General features: G+C 35.4%; 2 protein-coding genes and 1 non-coding gene across 5 annotated transcripts; 2 read left to right on the forward strand and 1 right to left on the reverse strand.

Moving 5' to 3' along the window:
• The first annotated feature begins 1,092 nt into the window (after positions 1–1,092).
• LOC133035271 (small nucleolar RNA R71) lies at positions 1,093–1,198 on the forward strand. Its single transcript, XR_009686548.1, has one exon. It is a non-coding gene; the product is annotated as a small nucleolar RNA R71 (small nucleolar RNA).
• Positions 1,199–6,235: 5,037 nt separating this feature from the next.
• LOC133034994 (RNA-directed DNA methylation 4) lies at positions 6,236–11,891 on the reverse strand. Of its 3 annotated transcripts, XM_061110612.1 has the most exons (11): positions 11,673–11,891; positions 9,321–9,519; positions 9,152–9,232; positions 8,973–9,064; positions 8,788–8,862; positions 8,626–8,667; positions 7,850–8,001; positions 7,654–7,769; positions 6,999–7,077; positions 6,832–6,902; positions 6,236–6,747 (listed from the first exon to the last, which is right to left on the reverse strand). In XM_061110612.1, exons 2-11 carry the CDS (start codon positions 9,427–9,429, stop codon positions 6,482–6,484), a joined length of 1,083 nt encoding a protein of 360 aa, XP_060966595.1. In that variant the 5' UTR covers positions 9,430–9,519; positions 11,673–11,891; the 3' UTR covers positions 6,236–6,481. The 3 variants fall into 3 exon arrangements, with proteins under 3 accessions (XP_060966595.1, XP_060966596.1, XP_060966594.1); XM_061110613.1 differs by lacking the exon at positions 11,673–11,891 and having other exon boundaries at positions 8,973–9,061; positions 9,321–9,652; XM_061110611.1 differs by lacking the exon at positions 11,673–11,891 and having other exon boundaries at positions 9,321–9,648.
• Positions 11,892–13,474: 1,583 nt separating this feature from the next.
• On the forward strand, positions 13,475–17,425 carry LOC115719965 (uncharacterized). The gene has a single exon (XM_061109439.1). The coding sequence runs from the start codon at positions 13,475–13,477 to the stop codon at positions 17,423–17,425; it is 3,951 nt and encodes a 1,316-aa protein (XP_060965422.1).
• The last annotated feature ends 315 nt before the right edge of the window (positions 17,426–17,740 follow it).

The raw sequence follows: 17,740 nt of genomic DNA on the forward strand, positions 1-17,740 counted from the left end.
GGTATGGTAAAACTCCCAGGATCTTTCAGTTTAGGAGGGAGTTTCTTTTGAAGAATAGCACTACACTCCTCTGTTAGGGCCACTGTCTCAAAGTCTTCCATCTTTCTTTTCTTTGACAAAATCTCCTTCATGAATTTGACGTAGCTTGGCATTTCTTCAAGAGCTTCTGCAAAAGGAATGTTGATGTGCAGCTTTCTGAATACTTCAAGGAACTTACTAAACTGCTTGTCTGTATTAGTCTTGTGCAACCTCTGAGGATAGGGAATCTTTATATGATGGTCAATACTAATAGGGGGAGAAGTTTCTTTTTGCTGAAGACCATCAGTAGTCTTCTGCTTTTCTGGTGTAGGTGCTGGTTGTTCATCTTCATCATTCTCTGGCTTGGCTTGGCTCGGGCCATCATAACTCTTTCCACTTCTCAGAGTAATTGCTTTACAGTTCTCCTTAGGATTAACTTCAGTGGTGCTCGGCAGGTTTCCCAGAGGACGAGTTGCTATCTGAGTTGCTAGTTGCCCCATCTGAGTTTGCAAGTCTTTAATGGAAGATCTCGTCTCTGTCATGAATTGCAATAGTAAATCTGTTTGAAGACCAAAATTTCCACTATAGTTTTGAGTCTGAGGTTGCATCTGTGACTGGTTCTGATTTCTTTGTTGATAGAACCCATTATTTCTACGATTACCTCCTTGATTAAACCCATAGTTGTTGTTGTTTTGAGAATAATTTCCAATGGCTTTCGCTTCATCCATTGGCAAATCATCCACATCTGCCTGACACTCAGAAAAGTGATGAAGACCTCCACATATCTCACAAACCACTTGAGCTTGTTTTACTTGATTGGACATCAATTTTGTTAGGGCCTCTACCTGAGCTGTCAACTTGGTAATAGCATCCACCTCATGCATACCTGCAACTTTTTTAGATGGACCTCTTTCTGTTGACCATTGTTGGTTAGTCATGGCCATCTCTTCAAGTAGATCAAAAGCCTCATTAGCACTTTTCCTCATGAAAGCTCCACCAGCAGCAGCATCTATGAGTGTTCGGGTTTCATTCATCAACCCATTGTAAAAGTTGTGCACTTGCAGCCACTTCTCAATCCCATGATTAGGCATTTTCTCAGTAAGTCCTTGAACCTCTCCCATGCTTCATACAGAGATTCACTGTCCTGCTGGGTGAAGTTATTGATATCAGCTCTCAACTTGGCAATCTTTGCAGGAGGAAAGAACTTGGATAGGAATTTCAGGGCCAATTCCTCCCAAGTGTTGATAATAAACCAACTTTTGGCTCGTTCCCTTAGTGAGAATGGGAACAACCTTAGTCTGATGGCGTCGTCGCTAACTCCGTTCATCTTGAATGTTTGGCACAATTCTTCGAAGTTGGCGAGGTGCATGTTTGGGTCTTCTGACGGCAGTCCCCCAAACTGGACTGAAGATTGGACCATCTGCAGTATGGCTGGCTTGATTTCAAAATTATTTGCGTCAACAGCAGGTGGCCTTATGCAGGATCGGGCCCCTGTCAAGTTAGGAAGTAAGTAGTCCCTCAGGCTACGGTCATTGTTGTTATGTCCATTAGCCTGGTCTTCTACACCTCCTCCGTTGTGTCCATTGTTACCATTATTGGCGTTGTCAGCCATGACTTCTTCTTGTTCAATCTCTAGTGCCGCTCTTTCCAATTTTCTCCTCCTTCTGTTTCTTCTACAGGTCTTTTCTATCTCAGGGTCAACAGGTAATCTGGCAATTGGTCCTTGACTTCTCATAAACTATTGAACCTGAAAGCAGAATAAGATCTTGAGACAACAGAGTTAGTACTTAAATTAGAAAGAAAAATCAAATTAGAACAAAATTTAATTTTTAATAATATTAACTATCACTCCCCGGCAACGGCGCCAAAAACTTGTTGCGATATTTAGCACACGCAAGTGTACGTATCGTTTCAAGTAGTAGACTCACTATGAGTGAGGTCGATCCCACAGGGAGTGTAGTTAAGTACTTTGAAATTAAACTTTTACTTCTATTTGATTAAATAAAAGATAGGAAAAAAAACAATGAAGTATAAGAAAAATAGTTGGAAGCAACAATTAGAGAAAATTAATAGTTAATAAACTAGGGTGTCGATTTCAATTGTTTCTATTGAATATGGTCTAATATGATTATTTTCCTAATATTAATTCCTATGCAATAGCAGGTTTACTAAGGTAATTTATAGTCTTCTCAGATATATAAACCTCAATTACATGCAAACTTTCTACTCTCGTGATAAATTTAACATGCAACAGGCATTAAACACAGAAACCCTATAAGCTATCTAAACCATATAGGTACTCTCGTCCTATATCGAAATTCAGTTCTATTCTACTATAGCATATTTGATACTCACTTCTCAGACCTCGCATCAAAATCATAAACAGTTAATTGGTGGCCAGACAATTAAAAGTAATTAAGCACAAATAAAATAAAATACATAGAAATTAGGGGGAAAATAAATCATATTAAAACCATAAACAATGTTAAACAATATCCATCTAACCCTAATTAAAGTGTTTAGTTACTCATGTTCAATGAAGCACAAATACACATATTAACTGATAGAAAAGAGATGAAAAATACTGAAGAGAAGAAAAGATGAATGCTGAAAAATCCTGAGCAGTATGTCTTCAATATTGCAGCTGATCTCCTTATTCTGTATCTGAACTCTCACTTTTTCTCTCTGAGATTGCTTGCTTAAATCCACTCCCTACTGCCCTTTATATAGGTATTCAGGTCCCTCAAAAGGTGGAAAACCGCACTGTTTAAATTCAATTCGGATTTGAATTATCTGGAAAAAATCTCGCGCCAGCTTTTCCAGATATTTCTCTCTGTTGACAAAGAGGCGGGCCGCGGCATGCTAAGTCCATGCCGCGGCCCGTGTGGCCTTTAGTTTGCTTACGTGGTCTTCTTCCAAGTAGGCGGGCCGTGGCATGCTAATACCATGCCGCGGCCCGTGTTGATCTCTGCACCCAACCTCCACTTGTTTCTATCTTTATCCGAATTTGATTCTGATATTTTCCACCAGGATATTTTCATTCGATATTTTATCATTTTTCTTCTGATATTTTCTAACTCTTCATCTATTTTTAAATCTGCAAAACTAAAAGATAAAAGCGTAAAAATGCTCCAACCATAATTTAAATTAAACCGAAAAATGTGCTAAAATTAACCTAAATTAAATACTAAAAATATCCTAACAATATGTATATATATAAAGAAATGAATATTCATGTTACATAACTAAATTAGGAACATATTTAAAAAACATTTACATCAATTAGGAGAAAATAAGAAATAAAATTAGAATCATATTTATATTTTTTCTGTTAAATAGAAAGTTTAACAATCAATAACTTCTCTCAAAAAGCAAATATATAATAAGTAATTTTGACATGCAAATATATAATAAGCAAATAGAATAGTAATTGATCATATTACATGTGAGATATTTTCATAAGTAATTTTGATTTTATTTTTCTCTTTAAAAAATTAAGAAAAAAGAAGATAAAAGATATATTGATGTGTTGATAATGATCAATTATTACCATATTATAAAATTTAGAAATTTTATACTATCACAATTATATATATTGTTAATAACAGGTTATAAATATAGAATAATAAAATATGTCACTAAATTCATTTTAAAATTCATCATAATAATTCTTTTTTAAGTAATTCTTAACATTTACTTAACTTTAAATATGAATATTTTTTATTTAAATATTAAATAGATATAAATTTAAATGAATAATAAAATAATAAAATACAATTAAAAAAATATTACAACTAAATTCATTTTTGATTTTTTAAAAGGTTTATTATATCATTGTTTGGCTTATGTTTTTTTTATTTACTTTTGGTACAAAAAGTAATTCTAATATCAATCAAAAATGTAACATGCATAAGAATATTAATTATATTTTTATTTGTTCATTTAATACAAATATAAATGTAATAAGTTTTGTACTTTATAATCTTTCTATTAGTACAAATTATTTTGAATGACTTTTGGTTTTCATAATACCTATTAATATTAATTGATATTTATAGACACATAATTTCTCCCTCTTATAAACTTGATTAAGTTATTATTGTTATTATTACTAACTTATTGATTATAGATTATTATGATGTAATTGAATGAAAAAGTAATTTAAAAATTAAATAAATGTGAAAAACGGAGATAAGCAAGAATTAGAAAGAAACTTCATATAAGATGCCACCTAGAATGCTTTGTGTGCATTCCTTTATATTAATATGTAAATATTTTTGTTAATTATTTATCATCAGAAAATTTTGAAATTTTTGTTAACATTATTTAAAACTTAAGAATTTAAAAGTAATAATATTTTTTAGGTGATTATTTTATTATTAAAATATAAATATAAATATAATATACATTGGGGAAGTTCTATTTGCACCTGATAAAATGATAAGTATACCCTATTATTAAAAAAAATAAACTTAAATAATTTTTAAATATTACTCTTAATATTTTTTTAAAACAAATTTCCTCATATTATTTTATGTTAATTTCAATACTTACTTTGATTTTATTTTTATTTATTTTTTTCTAAATCATATATTTTTTTATTTTTTTTTTCTAAGAAAATTTCATATCATTTTTTATTTATTTTTTTCGTAATATTTAAAATATAATTTATTTTTTTAATAGGTATATTTTTTAAGAATATAAATTGGAAGAAAAAAAAAATTAGTACAATTAAAGATATAAATTTTATATAAAATAAAAATTATTAAAATTGGGTGTAATTTAAAAGTGTTTGGGGTGTAAACAAAATTTCTCTATAGGGATGTGATTTTGTCCCGTGATATACTTTCACGGAATGTATTCCGTGGTACATTAGATGGGTCTGAGGGTACATTAAATGAATGTCAGGGTACGTTTCTACTTTTTAACCCTAATTACCCCTAGATCAATCTCAGCCGTCAGATCAAATAACTTCCTCATCTGACGGTTGCCGTACATCACGGATTACAATCCGTGAAAGTACAATAACGGGACAAAATCATATCCCTATATTTTTATATAGTATAATATATAGATAAACAAATTACAATATATTTATATCATAATATAAATTGTGGTTGTTGTATAATAATAATGAACTTAAAAATATTTATATATTATATTTAATATATTTAATTCAATTTTTAAAATTGATATATAGATTATATATTAAAGATAAACTTAGTTGAATTGTATTAGATATCGTTTTTCTAAGTTTTTATTTGTTTATATATTAATTTATAATTCAAATATTTTTTATGATTATTTTATAATATTAGCCAATTAATTTGTAGTATTGCATTTGTTTAGCTGATATAAAACATGCTAGAATATATATATTTTATTATAAAAATAAAATAAAATAGGTTTTCTTATAAATGAATATTACAAAAAAGTGATGATTTAGATCTTTATTTATAATATACAGAATAAAATATTATATTTTAAATTATATCATTTAATTAATAAAAAAATATTACAAAAGTAGGATCGAACCCACGCGGCATAGTTCCCTAGTTGTGTTATAAGTGGATGTATGATTTCATTAAATAAATAAATAATTATGTCAAGTTAATAGCCAACCGCTCTACCACTGAGCTACTGAGAAACAATAAGAAATTAGATCTTATAAAATTCAATTCTCGTTCTCAACACATAACCCATATGAACTCAAAATTTCCTTTATAACTCTCGAAACTTCTTTTTTGTGGCTCTATTCCATGCCTCATTTCATAACGAACCTCAAAGTGGCTCTATTTCATTATATTCCATCAACATTCTAATTTCATTCATTTAAGATTCCTTTAGTGTCATTGAGATAAGAGATGTCGTTTCTAGTTTATCTCTTTTTATACATGAAAAATTCAAAAATCATCATATAATAATCCAAAAATAAAAATAGAAAAGAACAAGTAGAGATTTGGGAAGATTTTTCAATCTTTTATGCTAAGTTAACTTTTGAATTTGAAAATTCAGTTAAACTACATAACAATCTGTTTAAACACAACTAAACCATTTATATAATAGGTAAGATTAAGATAAATATATAATTAGACTTTCATAAGCTTTTTGTTTTTACAAAACGGATTTGAATCCATAGGTTTTATCTAGCATCTCTAATGTCTAGATATGCACTGAATAAAAGTAGTTATAAATACAAATAATAGAAGGCAGAAGCTACAAAAGTTGAAAGCTATAAAAGTATTATTAGTGTATTCAAGTTTGTACAGAGAAAACCAAATTCGGGTGATATTAGTTTCAACTACTATTAATTTGAAAAAGTAGTTAAAATTAATTGTTAGGTGTAAATGCTCCTAGCATTACTGACTTCAAACAACAACTTACTAACATCTAATGATAACCAAAATTAAGAGCATAAATTCTAGAACATAGTTGGAGTCGACTTACTTAATGTGACCATATATCAATCTTTACCGTAACCACCAACATCATGGTCATCATCATCAACAAAATCATCACTGTTACCTTCTTCATATTCATAATCATCTTCGTAGAATAGTTCTTCCTCTTCATGCAAGACCTTCAATTCTGTGTGCTCAGATTCTGTCGATTCATCACTAGCACTTTCTTCTCCTGCTTCTTTATCAGAGGCTTTACTATCCACTTCTTCATCCTCGTCTTCTCCATCAGATATCTCATCAGGATAATCATTCAGTGGATTATTTTCATCTGCGAACCACAAAAAGAGGGAATTTGTAAATACAACGTTTTGAATGCATTAAATGGAGAAAGAAAAGCTATTATCATAGCTACCATTTGAATCATCGCTTCCATATTCTGAAGCATCAGGCCCATCGCAGTAATCCTCCTCATCTACTTGAACCCTGAACAGAAGATATAATTTACATCAATATAAGCACCACTTTTTGTTAATAAAGAAATAATTTTGTTAGTTTTATAAACAGAAACAAGTTACTTACAGAGGAAAGGGGTGCAAAGCATCTACAGTGGCCATGTCTACCTCATTGTTTATAGTATAAAAATCATACACATAGTCCTCTGCATTTGCACCATTAAACACAATAGAGAAACTCAACAAACAGAATATATTAACATAGACAAAAACAAATACCAGTAAGATAAAGAATGGAATAATACATGGATTACTTTAGTCATCTTGAAATAATCACTTAAGTTGATTATTAAACTATACCCTAAGCCCCAAGGCAGACCAAGTAGGAATTTACAAGTCCAAGCAGACAACATGAAATCGAAATATCAAATTCAAAAGTCCAGACTGCATGGACAGATTTGCTTATAACACAACAACTATTGACAAAAATGGTCAGGAAAATTTTTAAGCAATGGAAGAACGGCAAATGTACAAGACTTCTGAGAAGTGGGCTGTCAAAAGGTATGCCTCCCATAAGAAACTTAAAAATTCTTTCCTTTTGCAAGAGGAAAACTTAAATCATCATACTGGCACGGACTATGGATGAACTCAATCCAAAATGTTTTTCTAGTTAGGGTCAGCGCTCTTAGCCATTTATCTTAATCTTAAACAAAATGAGCACAGTGGGAGCAGTAGAACACATAAAGGCATACGAAAGAGGGGATATGCTACCAATCAACAACCTCTTCCAACTTTGTAGGATTGTAAATCTGATTCAATTTCTTCTGCAGCACTTGGGATAAACTCCCTCAGAAGAGGCAAATAACTGCACATAAGCTTGTGGTCTTCTAAAGTTTCTCTGTAAATTAGTGATAAATCATTTTCCATGAATTTTGCAAACACAGTTGGAAAAATTACTTTCATAAGTTCAAATCTTACTCCTGCTGTCGCTTCTCATTGGCTCTTTCCTCATCATCTACACGGACAACATCATAGAAATGGCACATTTCATGTAATTTGCCATGCATAACCTCTTTTGCCCCCTTTCTGCTCCTCCATATTTGTTCAAAACGAGCATTTTTTGCAACTTCCTAAGACAATGAAAGATGGCTAGAAAATCAAATTTCGACTTAGTAAATTTTAGAATATGTGTATAGACTGGCAAAGGATTGGTTCAATGAAATCATAGTCTAAGGAGGATCAATAAAATATGTATTGGTATTCTCTTCAATATTTTGGGAGGACAATATATAAAAAGATTTGAGAATTTTTAAATAAGAAACTGCAATATATATAGCAGCCAAACTCTGAGCAAATACTGCTCCACTTATCTATCATGCACAAAGTAACAGCTTGAGTTAACTCATTTAATGTGATAATCTATCATTATATTCTTGTTGGCTACACAAAAATTCCAATGAAAATAGGCCTTGTTGCTTATAGCTCTTATTTCAAACTCCACTTAATGGTTTCATGATCTAAAATAGAGATAATCAATAAATAAATTCCACAAACAACATAGAAGTAGAAAGTTTAAAACAATTGTCAGGAATTGGTGAGAAAACAACTAGTAAGAAAGAAAAGCAACAAAATTTAATAAAGTTCTATTTCAAAGCATGCAAAGATCAAACAGAACAGATGTCATTAGCTATCAAGGGTAACCAAAGAATACATTGAAAATAAGAAGCGAAACAAGTTCATAATTTTGAACATACCTCCTGTGTTTTCCTGGCTTTAGACAAAAGCTGATCTTGTATCTATTATGTAAAATAGGAAACCAAATTCTTAGATACACTACTTAAGTATCTATTTTAATGAGAAAAGCTAGCTTCTTCATCTTCCACAGTAAGTGAATGAAAACAAAGAAGAGAGCTCACATTCTCCTTCTTTAAATTGTGTTTTCGTTCCTCGCCCTTCGTTTTCGATCCAGTTGCATCAGCAGAATCTGATTCCTAAAGAATTTAAGCCAATGATACCTTGTTATGCTAAATTTAAACAAATCCCAAAACTATATGCATATGTCATAAATTTACAAGAATGGCAATTGGACTTGGACACTGACCACAAACAACTGTACAATATCAATGGTGGCCTCAGTGCTGCTCGCAGTCTCCAGATGCCGTACCAAAACCTTCTTACTCTTAAATTCCTCTACTGCAAAAGAATAACAACACATAAAAACTTGAATGTTCATACAAAAGTAGGACATTAAATCCCAACTCCAATAGAAGAAAGAAATACCTTTTCCAGATGAACCAGTGATTGAAAGATTCTCAAAATCCAACAGTGCGCGCTTCAGGGGCCTCTCATTAATCTCAAGCCCTAAATTACTCAACCAATTTAAAATATAGTATGAAAATACAAGCAAACAACTTGTAAATTATTTACTAATTGAAAAAAAAAAACTCACAGAAAGCATCGAGTGGAGACTGAAATGCTTTGCGCTTAACCCTAACGATCACGGGCTTAGCATCCGTGGTTTGGGACGAAGAAGAAGAGATTTCGCCAATTTTCGCCATTGAAATTGAACCGGTCTCGCCAGCCAACCAGGGCTGGGACGGTCGAAGGGGTGGGACGTCGTTGAAGTAGCTGCTGCAGAACTCCCCTTACTGTTTATTTTATTTTAGGGATATTGGCGGCTAAACCACCTGAATTTTACGGTTTGTAACACTTAACCACAAAAACTGAATTTTTGGCGGCTAAACTACCTAAACTCTGGTTCCGTTTTGCTCTGCACACCTCCGTCCAAAAATCACAGTTAAGTGCCACGGTGGATTGTCCACGTGTACACACTTGTACATATGGCAAATTTTTAGTGGTCCACGTAATATTAAATTTAAAAAATAATTATAAATATTTAAAAAAAAAATTAAAATCATATTAAAAAAAATTAATTTTTTTTTTTACTTTTTTTTATTTTTCTTTTTCTTTTTCTTTTTTTTTTCTCTTTTTCTTTCTATTTCTCTTTCTTCTCGACAGAGAACGGAGAACGAAGTGGAGATTCTTGATCGCACGGAGGAGGGAGGCTGGATCGGGTACGCCGTCGTCGGTGGTGGTTAGGTATTCGTTTCCAACTACAATGGCGACTACGGAGGTGGCGGGGATGAAAGGAGCAAGGCGAGTGGTGAACCATTGGTCGGCGAAGGAAGTGTTGGAGCTAATATTGAATAAAATTGAACAGCTTGCTTGAAGGGCAGCGACATTCGTGGCCGTGGGAAGCACTAACACCAAGCGAACCTTCTCAAAAGGGTCAACAGTCCACAGATAAACTCCCTCCAATCAAATAATATAAAATTATAGTACCAAAAAAATATTTTAATTTTAAAAAAATTATAACGAAAAAAAATACTGAAGGTTAGTAAGAATTGGACAAATTTGGGTGTACCTTGACAATGTGCTACTGGGTTTCCTCAGAATTCAACAACAACATCCATAGGAACCACAATCTCTCTCGCCTGAATCTGAATTCTCCTAAGGGTGTTTGCTGATCTGGGTTCAAAGAAATTTGGGCTCATTAATGGATGAACGATTTCTGTATATGGGGAGACTTTTATGTACTTGTCTTCCTATTTTTGAGGATAATGTTTGGGATTTATGATTATTGGGAAGAATTTCTATCGATAGGAAGAAGAAGAAGGATGGCAGAAGAAGAAGAAAGAGAAAGAATAAGGGAAAAAGGAAAAAGGAAAAAAAAAAAAAAAAGGAAAAAAAAAAAGTTAAAAAAAAATATTTTTTTAATCTGATTTTTTAATTTTTTTTAAATATTTATAATTATTTTTTAAAATTAATATTACGTGGACCACTAAAAATTTGCCACGTGTACAAGTGTGTACACGTGGACAGTCCACCGTGGCACTTAACTGTGATTTTTGGACGGAGGTGTGCAGAGCAAAACGGAACTAGAGTTTAGGTAGTTTAGCCGCCAAAAATTCAGTTTTTGTGGTTAAGTGTTACAAATCATAAAGTTCAGGTAGTTTAGCCGCCAATATCCCTTTTATTTTATTTACTTTTAGTCTAGTTTGGAGTTTCGGAGGAATAAAAATATAAAAATAAGGAAGGATATTGGCGGCTAAACAACTTTACGGTTTGTAATACTTAACTACAAAAACTTAATTTTTGGCGGCTAAACTACCTAAATTTTGGTTCTTTGCACACCTCCGTCCAAAAATCACTGTTAAGTGTCAATCACTGTTAAGTGCCACGGTGGACTGTCCACGTGGAAAATTTTTAGTGGTTCTCGTAATATTAGTTTTAAAAAATAATTATAAATATTTAAAAAAAATTAAAAAATCATATTAAAAAATATTTTATTTTTTTTTTTTTACTTTTTTTTTTTTTCTCTTTTTCTTTTTCTTTCTCTTTCTTCACACAGAACACCTTTTGGTTAGATTTTCAAAGAGACATTTATTCAAACAGTTTGTGTGCATTTAACAAAATATGTAAAGAATGATAAATGGGATTGCAGGCAACAGTTTCATACACTAAAATGATGTAAAGAATCCATTAACGAAATAATCGACCATATATAAATGATCAATTACTCATGTATCAGCATTTGTAAATATTAAAAATCCCTAAATTGGGCAAAATCATCGAGCTTAGCATCTACGGCGAGACTCAATATAAAGATTTTAAATTTTATGGTTTACAGAAAAAGAACTTTGACATAGTCGAACAAATTTGATTGATGAATAAAAAATTGAATGAAATAGGAATAATACAATTAGAGGGGAATAATACAATTAGAGGGAGAGAAAGAGACCGTTTTTCAAAAGCTTCGGCAGCTCTGGCACGAACTTCAGCGGCGACTAACCTTTCCTCTTCTTTCCTTTGTTGCTTCTTCTTTTCGTCCAAGCAAGACACGCACTGCCCCAAGCAAGACACGTCGGAGAGATCAACAGTAACTCCGATTCGACGAGAGTGCCGATTCGACGGCGGGCGCCATCGGTGGGAGTTGGGGTGGCAGCCGGTAGTGGCGGAAATTTAAGTTGAGGGGGGCAACACTTGTTTTTTTGAGATTTTTACACTTGGTGTCCTTTTTTATCCTTTTTTTACTTTTTTGTCAATGATAGGTTATTTAAACTTTTTTAGCAAATAATACATGTTGAGAAACTAGACAGTTAAGTCGTCAAGGTATGAAGTAACTTAAAAATTAAAAACTGGTCGTATCCTCTGATACGTTTGGCTGTCGCTCGGTGTCGAGTGTTGTTGTTTGAGTCTTGTTCGTGTGGTGGTTGTCATGGCGTCTAGCAGTGATGAAGGAAGGGCACTGGGAGATGTTGTTTTTCTAGAGGAAGAAGACGATGAAGTGCTACGAGTGCCAGTAGGGAGGGCTGAGGAGGTTGCGATTGACACAAGATGGTGCTTGGTGGGCAAACTTCTTACTGGTCGTGTTTCGGATTTTAATGTTTTCCAAAATATGATGGCTTTTCTATGGCAACCGGGAATGGGAATGTATGTCAAGGAACTCAATCCTAATCTATTTCTCTTCCAATTTTACCATGAAGTTGATATACAAAGAGTCATCGATGGAAGCCCGTGGACTTACGATAGGAAACCTTTTATTTTTACAAGATTAAAGGAAGGCGAAAATCCTCGGTTTGTGGAGATTAATCATGTCGATATGTGGGTGCAACTCCATAATTTAAAATCCGGGAATATGACACTCAATGTAGTCACGGCCCTAGGAAACTTTATTGGATCGTTTGTGGAATCGGATCCGAATAACTTTGTGGGTGTTTGGAGGGACTATTTACGTGTTCGGGTTCGACTAGATGTTAGAAAACCAATCAAGCGTCGTATGAAGATCATCAACGAGGATTCTTCGTGGTACTGGGTGAACTTTAAGTATGAGAGGTTGCCTACCTTCTGCTTCATATGCGGCATCATAGGCCATTCGGAGAAGTTTTGCCCGAGGTTGTTTCTGAAGCCATTACACCTCCATGAGAAGCCTTACAGCTTGGAATTGAAGGCAACAACTCAACGACGTCAATCTACATTTGGGGCGCAGTGGCTCCGGTCGGAAGCTGCAGTACGGGACGAAGCTCGGCGTGAAGGCCAACCTAGCAAAGTTGATCCCTCAACGATTCTCATCCCTAGAAATCCGGAGGTAATGGGGGAATTAGTTGGTAAATTCCAAGATTCTACAATTACTCATAATCAGCCACAAAATGAGGGATATGGCAAAATCAAAGAGAATATGGAAGTTAATGGAGAAGAGTCAACCTTGAATGTTTCTAATAGAGGAAACTTTTTTGATTCCTCTATCACCAACATGATTGACACCAAAAGAAGGAGACCAGATAGTATCATGGGACACGTGGGCTCCTTGGAAAAGATTAATAGCAATGATATGGATGTTATGGACCATGACATTGGAGAATTTCCAAAAAATGGATCTTTGGCGGGCTCTGGTTTTCAGGCCCGCCCAGAGCCATGAGTTGCTTAAGTTGGAATTGCCGTGGGCTTGGGAACCCGCGGGCCAAACAATTCTTAGCGGACCTTGTGTTCCAAAAGAAGCCCGATTTGTTATTTCTTTGTGAGACTTTATGTAATAAGACAAGTATGGAGTTTATTAGAGTCCGTTTGGGCTTTGATAGTTGTTTTGTTGTTGAGGCCCGTGGGCATAGTGGGGGTTTGGCTTTGTTGTGGAAAGAATCTAGTGACGTGGCTATTCAAGGGTTTTCCTTTCATCATATTGACGCTATTGTTCAATTGCAACACTGTGTTCAATGGAGGCTTACTGGAGTATATGGGGAGCCTAGAAGAGAGCTTCGGTTCAACACTTGGAACCTCTTTCGCTCTATTAAAGATGCAAGCAACCTTCCTTGGTGTCTCATGGGAGATATGAACAATTTAAGCTCTAATGATGAAAAGAGAGGCGGCAGGCCATACCCAGACCGACTTATTGATGGCTTTGTAGAAGCTTTGAACGATTGTAACTTAACCGAATTGCCTCTGGTGGGTTACCCTTTTACTTGGGAGAATGGAAGGAATGGTGATAATTGGGTTGAAGAAAGACTCGACAAGGCGCTAGTTACTTACACATGGTTGTCTTTATTCCCTCAGTCGACCCTATACAACTTGGAAGTCTCTACTTCAGATCATTGTCCCATATTCCTGGTACTTAAAGGTGTGTCTCCTTCTGTTTCTTTTAATACTTTTCGTTTTGAAAATGCCTGGATTAGAGAGCCTTTATGCAAGCAGCTGGTTCAAGGGTGTTGGGAGGGTTCGGGTTCTAGTAATATTCAAGAGAAATTACATCGGTGTGGGGAGGTATTGGGAAGATGGGGAAGGGATATCACTGGGGACTTCAGAAAACGTATCGACAAATGTAAGAAACAGATTAGAAACACCAAATGGGGAAGAGATCAGAGTTCAATTCATCAACATAATGAAGCGAAAGACAACCTTTCTGAAGTGTTGGCTCAGCGAGAAGTCTTTTGGAAACAAAGATCGAAGCAATTCTGGCTAAACTCTGGTGACAGAAATACAAAATATTTCCACTCTGTTGCAAGTGCTAGAAAGAGGAATAGTGGAATTGGGCAACTTAAAAATGAAAGTGGTACTTGGGTGACTTGGGGATCGGGGTTAGAGGCAGTTATCACAAGCTACTTTAGTGATCTCTTTCGTTCAACAAACATTGATTTGGGAAACATTTTAAATGGTGTTCGGCCGACCGTTACAAGTGAACAAAATGCCCAGCTCTTGCTGCCTATTACGGAGGATGAAGTCCGAAATGCATTATTCCAAATGCATCCAGATAAATCTCCAGGGCCTGACGGTATGACTCCGGCTTTCTTCCAAAAACATTGGAGCATAGTAGGCTCGGATGTGGTTAACTTTGTTCGGGATTTCTTCAATGAAGGCAGCTTCCCCACGGGTATCAATGATACTCACATTGTCCTAATTCCTAAGAAGAAAAATCCGTCCCAAGTGGGTGACATGAGACCGATATCGCTTTGTAATGTCCTATATAAAATTGCTTCTAAGGTTGTGGCCAATCGAATGAAAGGAATCCTAGACTATGCTATCTCAGACACCCAGAGTGCTTTTGTTTCAGGAAGATTGATTTCAGATAATGTTATGGTGGCTTTCGAGGTTATGCACTACTTGAAGAGGAAAACAAATGGAAGAAAAGGGTACATGGCTCTCAAATTGGATATGAGCAAAGCCTACGATCGCGTTGAATGGGGTTTCTTGGAAGCTATTCTTCGTGTGATGGGTTTTTGTGAACAATGGATTGGCCTCATCATTGGGTGTGTCAATTCGGTTCGATATCATGTGATTAACAATGGGCAAAAGATGGGTCCGATAATTCCAACTAGAGGCATACGCCAAGGGTGCCCGTTGTCGCCTTATTTGTTCATTGTATGTGCTGAGGGTCTCTCTTCTTTGATCAAACACTTTGAAGCCCAGAAACTTATCACGGGATGTAAGGTGGCTAGGAGTGCACCTCCTATTTCCCATCTTCTATTTGCGGATGATAGCTATGTGTATTGTCAAGCGTCGGAGGAGGAAGCTAATCATGTTCTTACACTCCTCCAACTTTTTGAGAGAGCTTCGGGACAAAAAGTTAACCTTAATAAGTCGTCAGCCTTCTTCAGTTCAAATACAAGGGCGGATATCCGTAGTAGAATCTGTGGTATGATGCAAGTCCAGAAAGCTGGGGCCGATAGCATGTATCTAGGACTTCCAAGCACGGTTGGGCGAAACAAGAATGCAGTGTTGGGATTCCTAAAAGAGAAAATGAAGAAGCGAATAAGCAGTTGGGAGGGAAAATTCTTATCTCGTGCTGGTAAGGAGGTGCTCATTAAATCGGTAGTTCAATCGCTTCCCTCTTATGCCATGAATGTTTTTCTCTTTCCTATTGGTACATGTAATGAACTTGAGAGAATGATGGCAAGCTTCTGGTGGAAATCAAAAAGAGCTAACAACAATGGGAGTGGCATTGTATGGATGAACTGGGAAAGAATGACAAGATCAAAAGCTGCTGGTGGAATGGGCTTCAGAAACTTGAGAGATTTTAATCTTGCTATGCTTGGAAAGCAAGGGTGGAGACTCTTATTCCGACATGATTCTCTTGTGAGTAAAGTTTTCAAGGCTAGATACTATCCACAGGGTGATTATTTATCTGCTGAGTTGGGTTCTAATCCTAGCTTTATTTGGAGTAGCATATTTGCCGCGAAGGACATAGTTAAGCTCGGCTTAAGGAAGGGAATAGGATCGGGATTGACTGTGCAAATAACCACCGATCCTTGGTTGCCTTCTCTTGACAGACCAACGCCAATTCCCAATGTCCCGGGTCTTGAGAACTTCATGGTGAATAGCTTGTTTCAAACACATAGTCGCTCCTGGGATGCTGAAGTTGTTAAAGACCTTTTTACTTTCGATGATGCTGCTTTAATCCTGGGCATCCAAATAAATCAGGTGGTTCAGGACGACTTTTGGTACTGGTTTGCAGAGAGAAACGGACTTTACTCTGTCCGAAGCGCCTACCAATTGATTCAAGATTATAAGCAGCCCCCATCTCCCTCAGAAGACCACCGGTTTTGGAATAAATTGTGGTCACTTAAAGTTCCTCCCAAAACTAAAGATCTAGTGTGGAGAGCGGCGTCAAATTGCTTAGCAACCAAATCGAATCTCTGCATCAAGAAGGTACTGAATGATAACAATTGCCCTTTGTGTGGCGTCTTCGCCGAAACTGAGCTGCATTTGTTAGTTTCTTGTCAATTTGCTTGGGCTTGTTGGGAGTTTTCTGGTTTTAATGCAGCTGATAGAAATCCCGTGTCCTTGCTGTCATGGCTTAGTTCCAATGCTGCCCGAATGGATGATGAGAAGCTAAGCCGAGTTGTCATGTTGTGTTGGGCAATATGGTCAGCCAGAAATGATCTCCTTTGGAAGAATCGGGCTCGAAGTGTAAAAAGTGTGGTTGATTTTGCTCAATCAAGTTTGCACCAGTTTTTGAAGGCTCAAGGCAGAAGCAACTTACCTCCTCTGTCGCCTCCGAAACCTGGTGATGCCTCGGAGATCTGGACCAAGCCGACTGTAGGCATCAAGTTGAACGTTGATGCAGCTCTCTTTGATCAAGACCTCAAGCATGGATATGGCTGCGTGATTCGAAATACTGATGGTGACTTGGTTTCTGTTTTCGCTGGTGCAAAGCAAGGCAAAGTTTCTCCTGAAATTGCAGAAGCTATGGGCATTAGAGAAGCTTTAAGTTGGTTGAAAAATCACAATTTTTCCCACGCTACTGTTGAAACCGATAGCCTGGTTTGTGTGGCTGCCATCCGAAGCAATGAGAAGCTTAACTCTGGGTTCGGTTTTATTGTGGAAGAGTGCAAGTTAATCCTTAGAAGTTTATTAAATGTTACTTTATGTTTTGTCAAACGTTCTGCGAATCGTGCCGCGCATTATATTGCCCGACACTCTTTGTCTCTAGCTGAACGTATGTTCCCTATTAATAGTGTTCCTTCGGAGTTGTTGTCTATTCTTTCGGGCGATAGCTCTTGTTAATAAAGAACACTTTTCTTCAAAAAAAAAAAAAAAAAAAAACTTTTATACAAGTTTTATTTTTCAATTTTACATTTTTAAAAGTTTCATAATTACAAATATACCTATCCCTATGCTTATGTCATGTTTTCTCTCTTCTTACACTCCACCACTTCCATAACTCCTCCTTTCTTTTTTTGTTTTGTTTTTTTTTTTTTATTTTCTGTTTCTCTTTCCTTGGTTCTTCATTACCACAACCCACGATCATCCCGTCCAAAGCCCTAACCCATGATTTTTCAACCTCTCATCTATGTCACTATCTCCATTATCTTCCATAAG

Source organism: Cannabis sativa, chromosome 2 (genome assembly GCF_029168945.1).
Source record: "Cannabis sativa cultivar Pink pepper isolate KNU-18-1 chromosome 2, ASM2916894v1, whole genome shotgun sequence".
Taxonomy (NCBI): Eukaryota; Viridiplantae; Streptophyta; class Magnoliopsida; order Rosales; family Cannabaceae; genus Cannabis; species Cannabis sativa.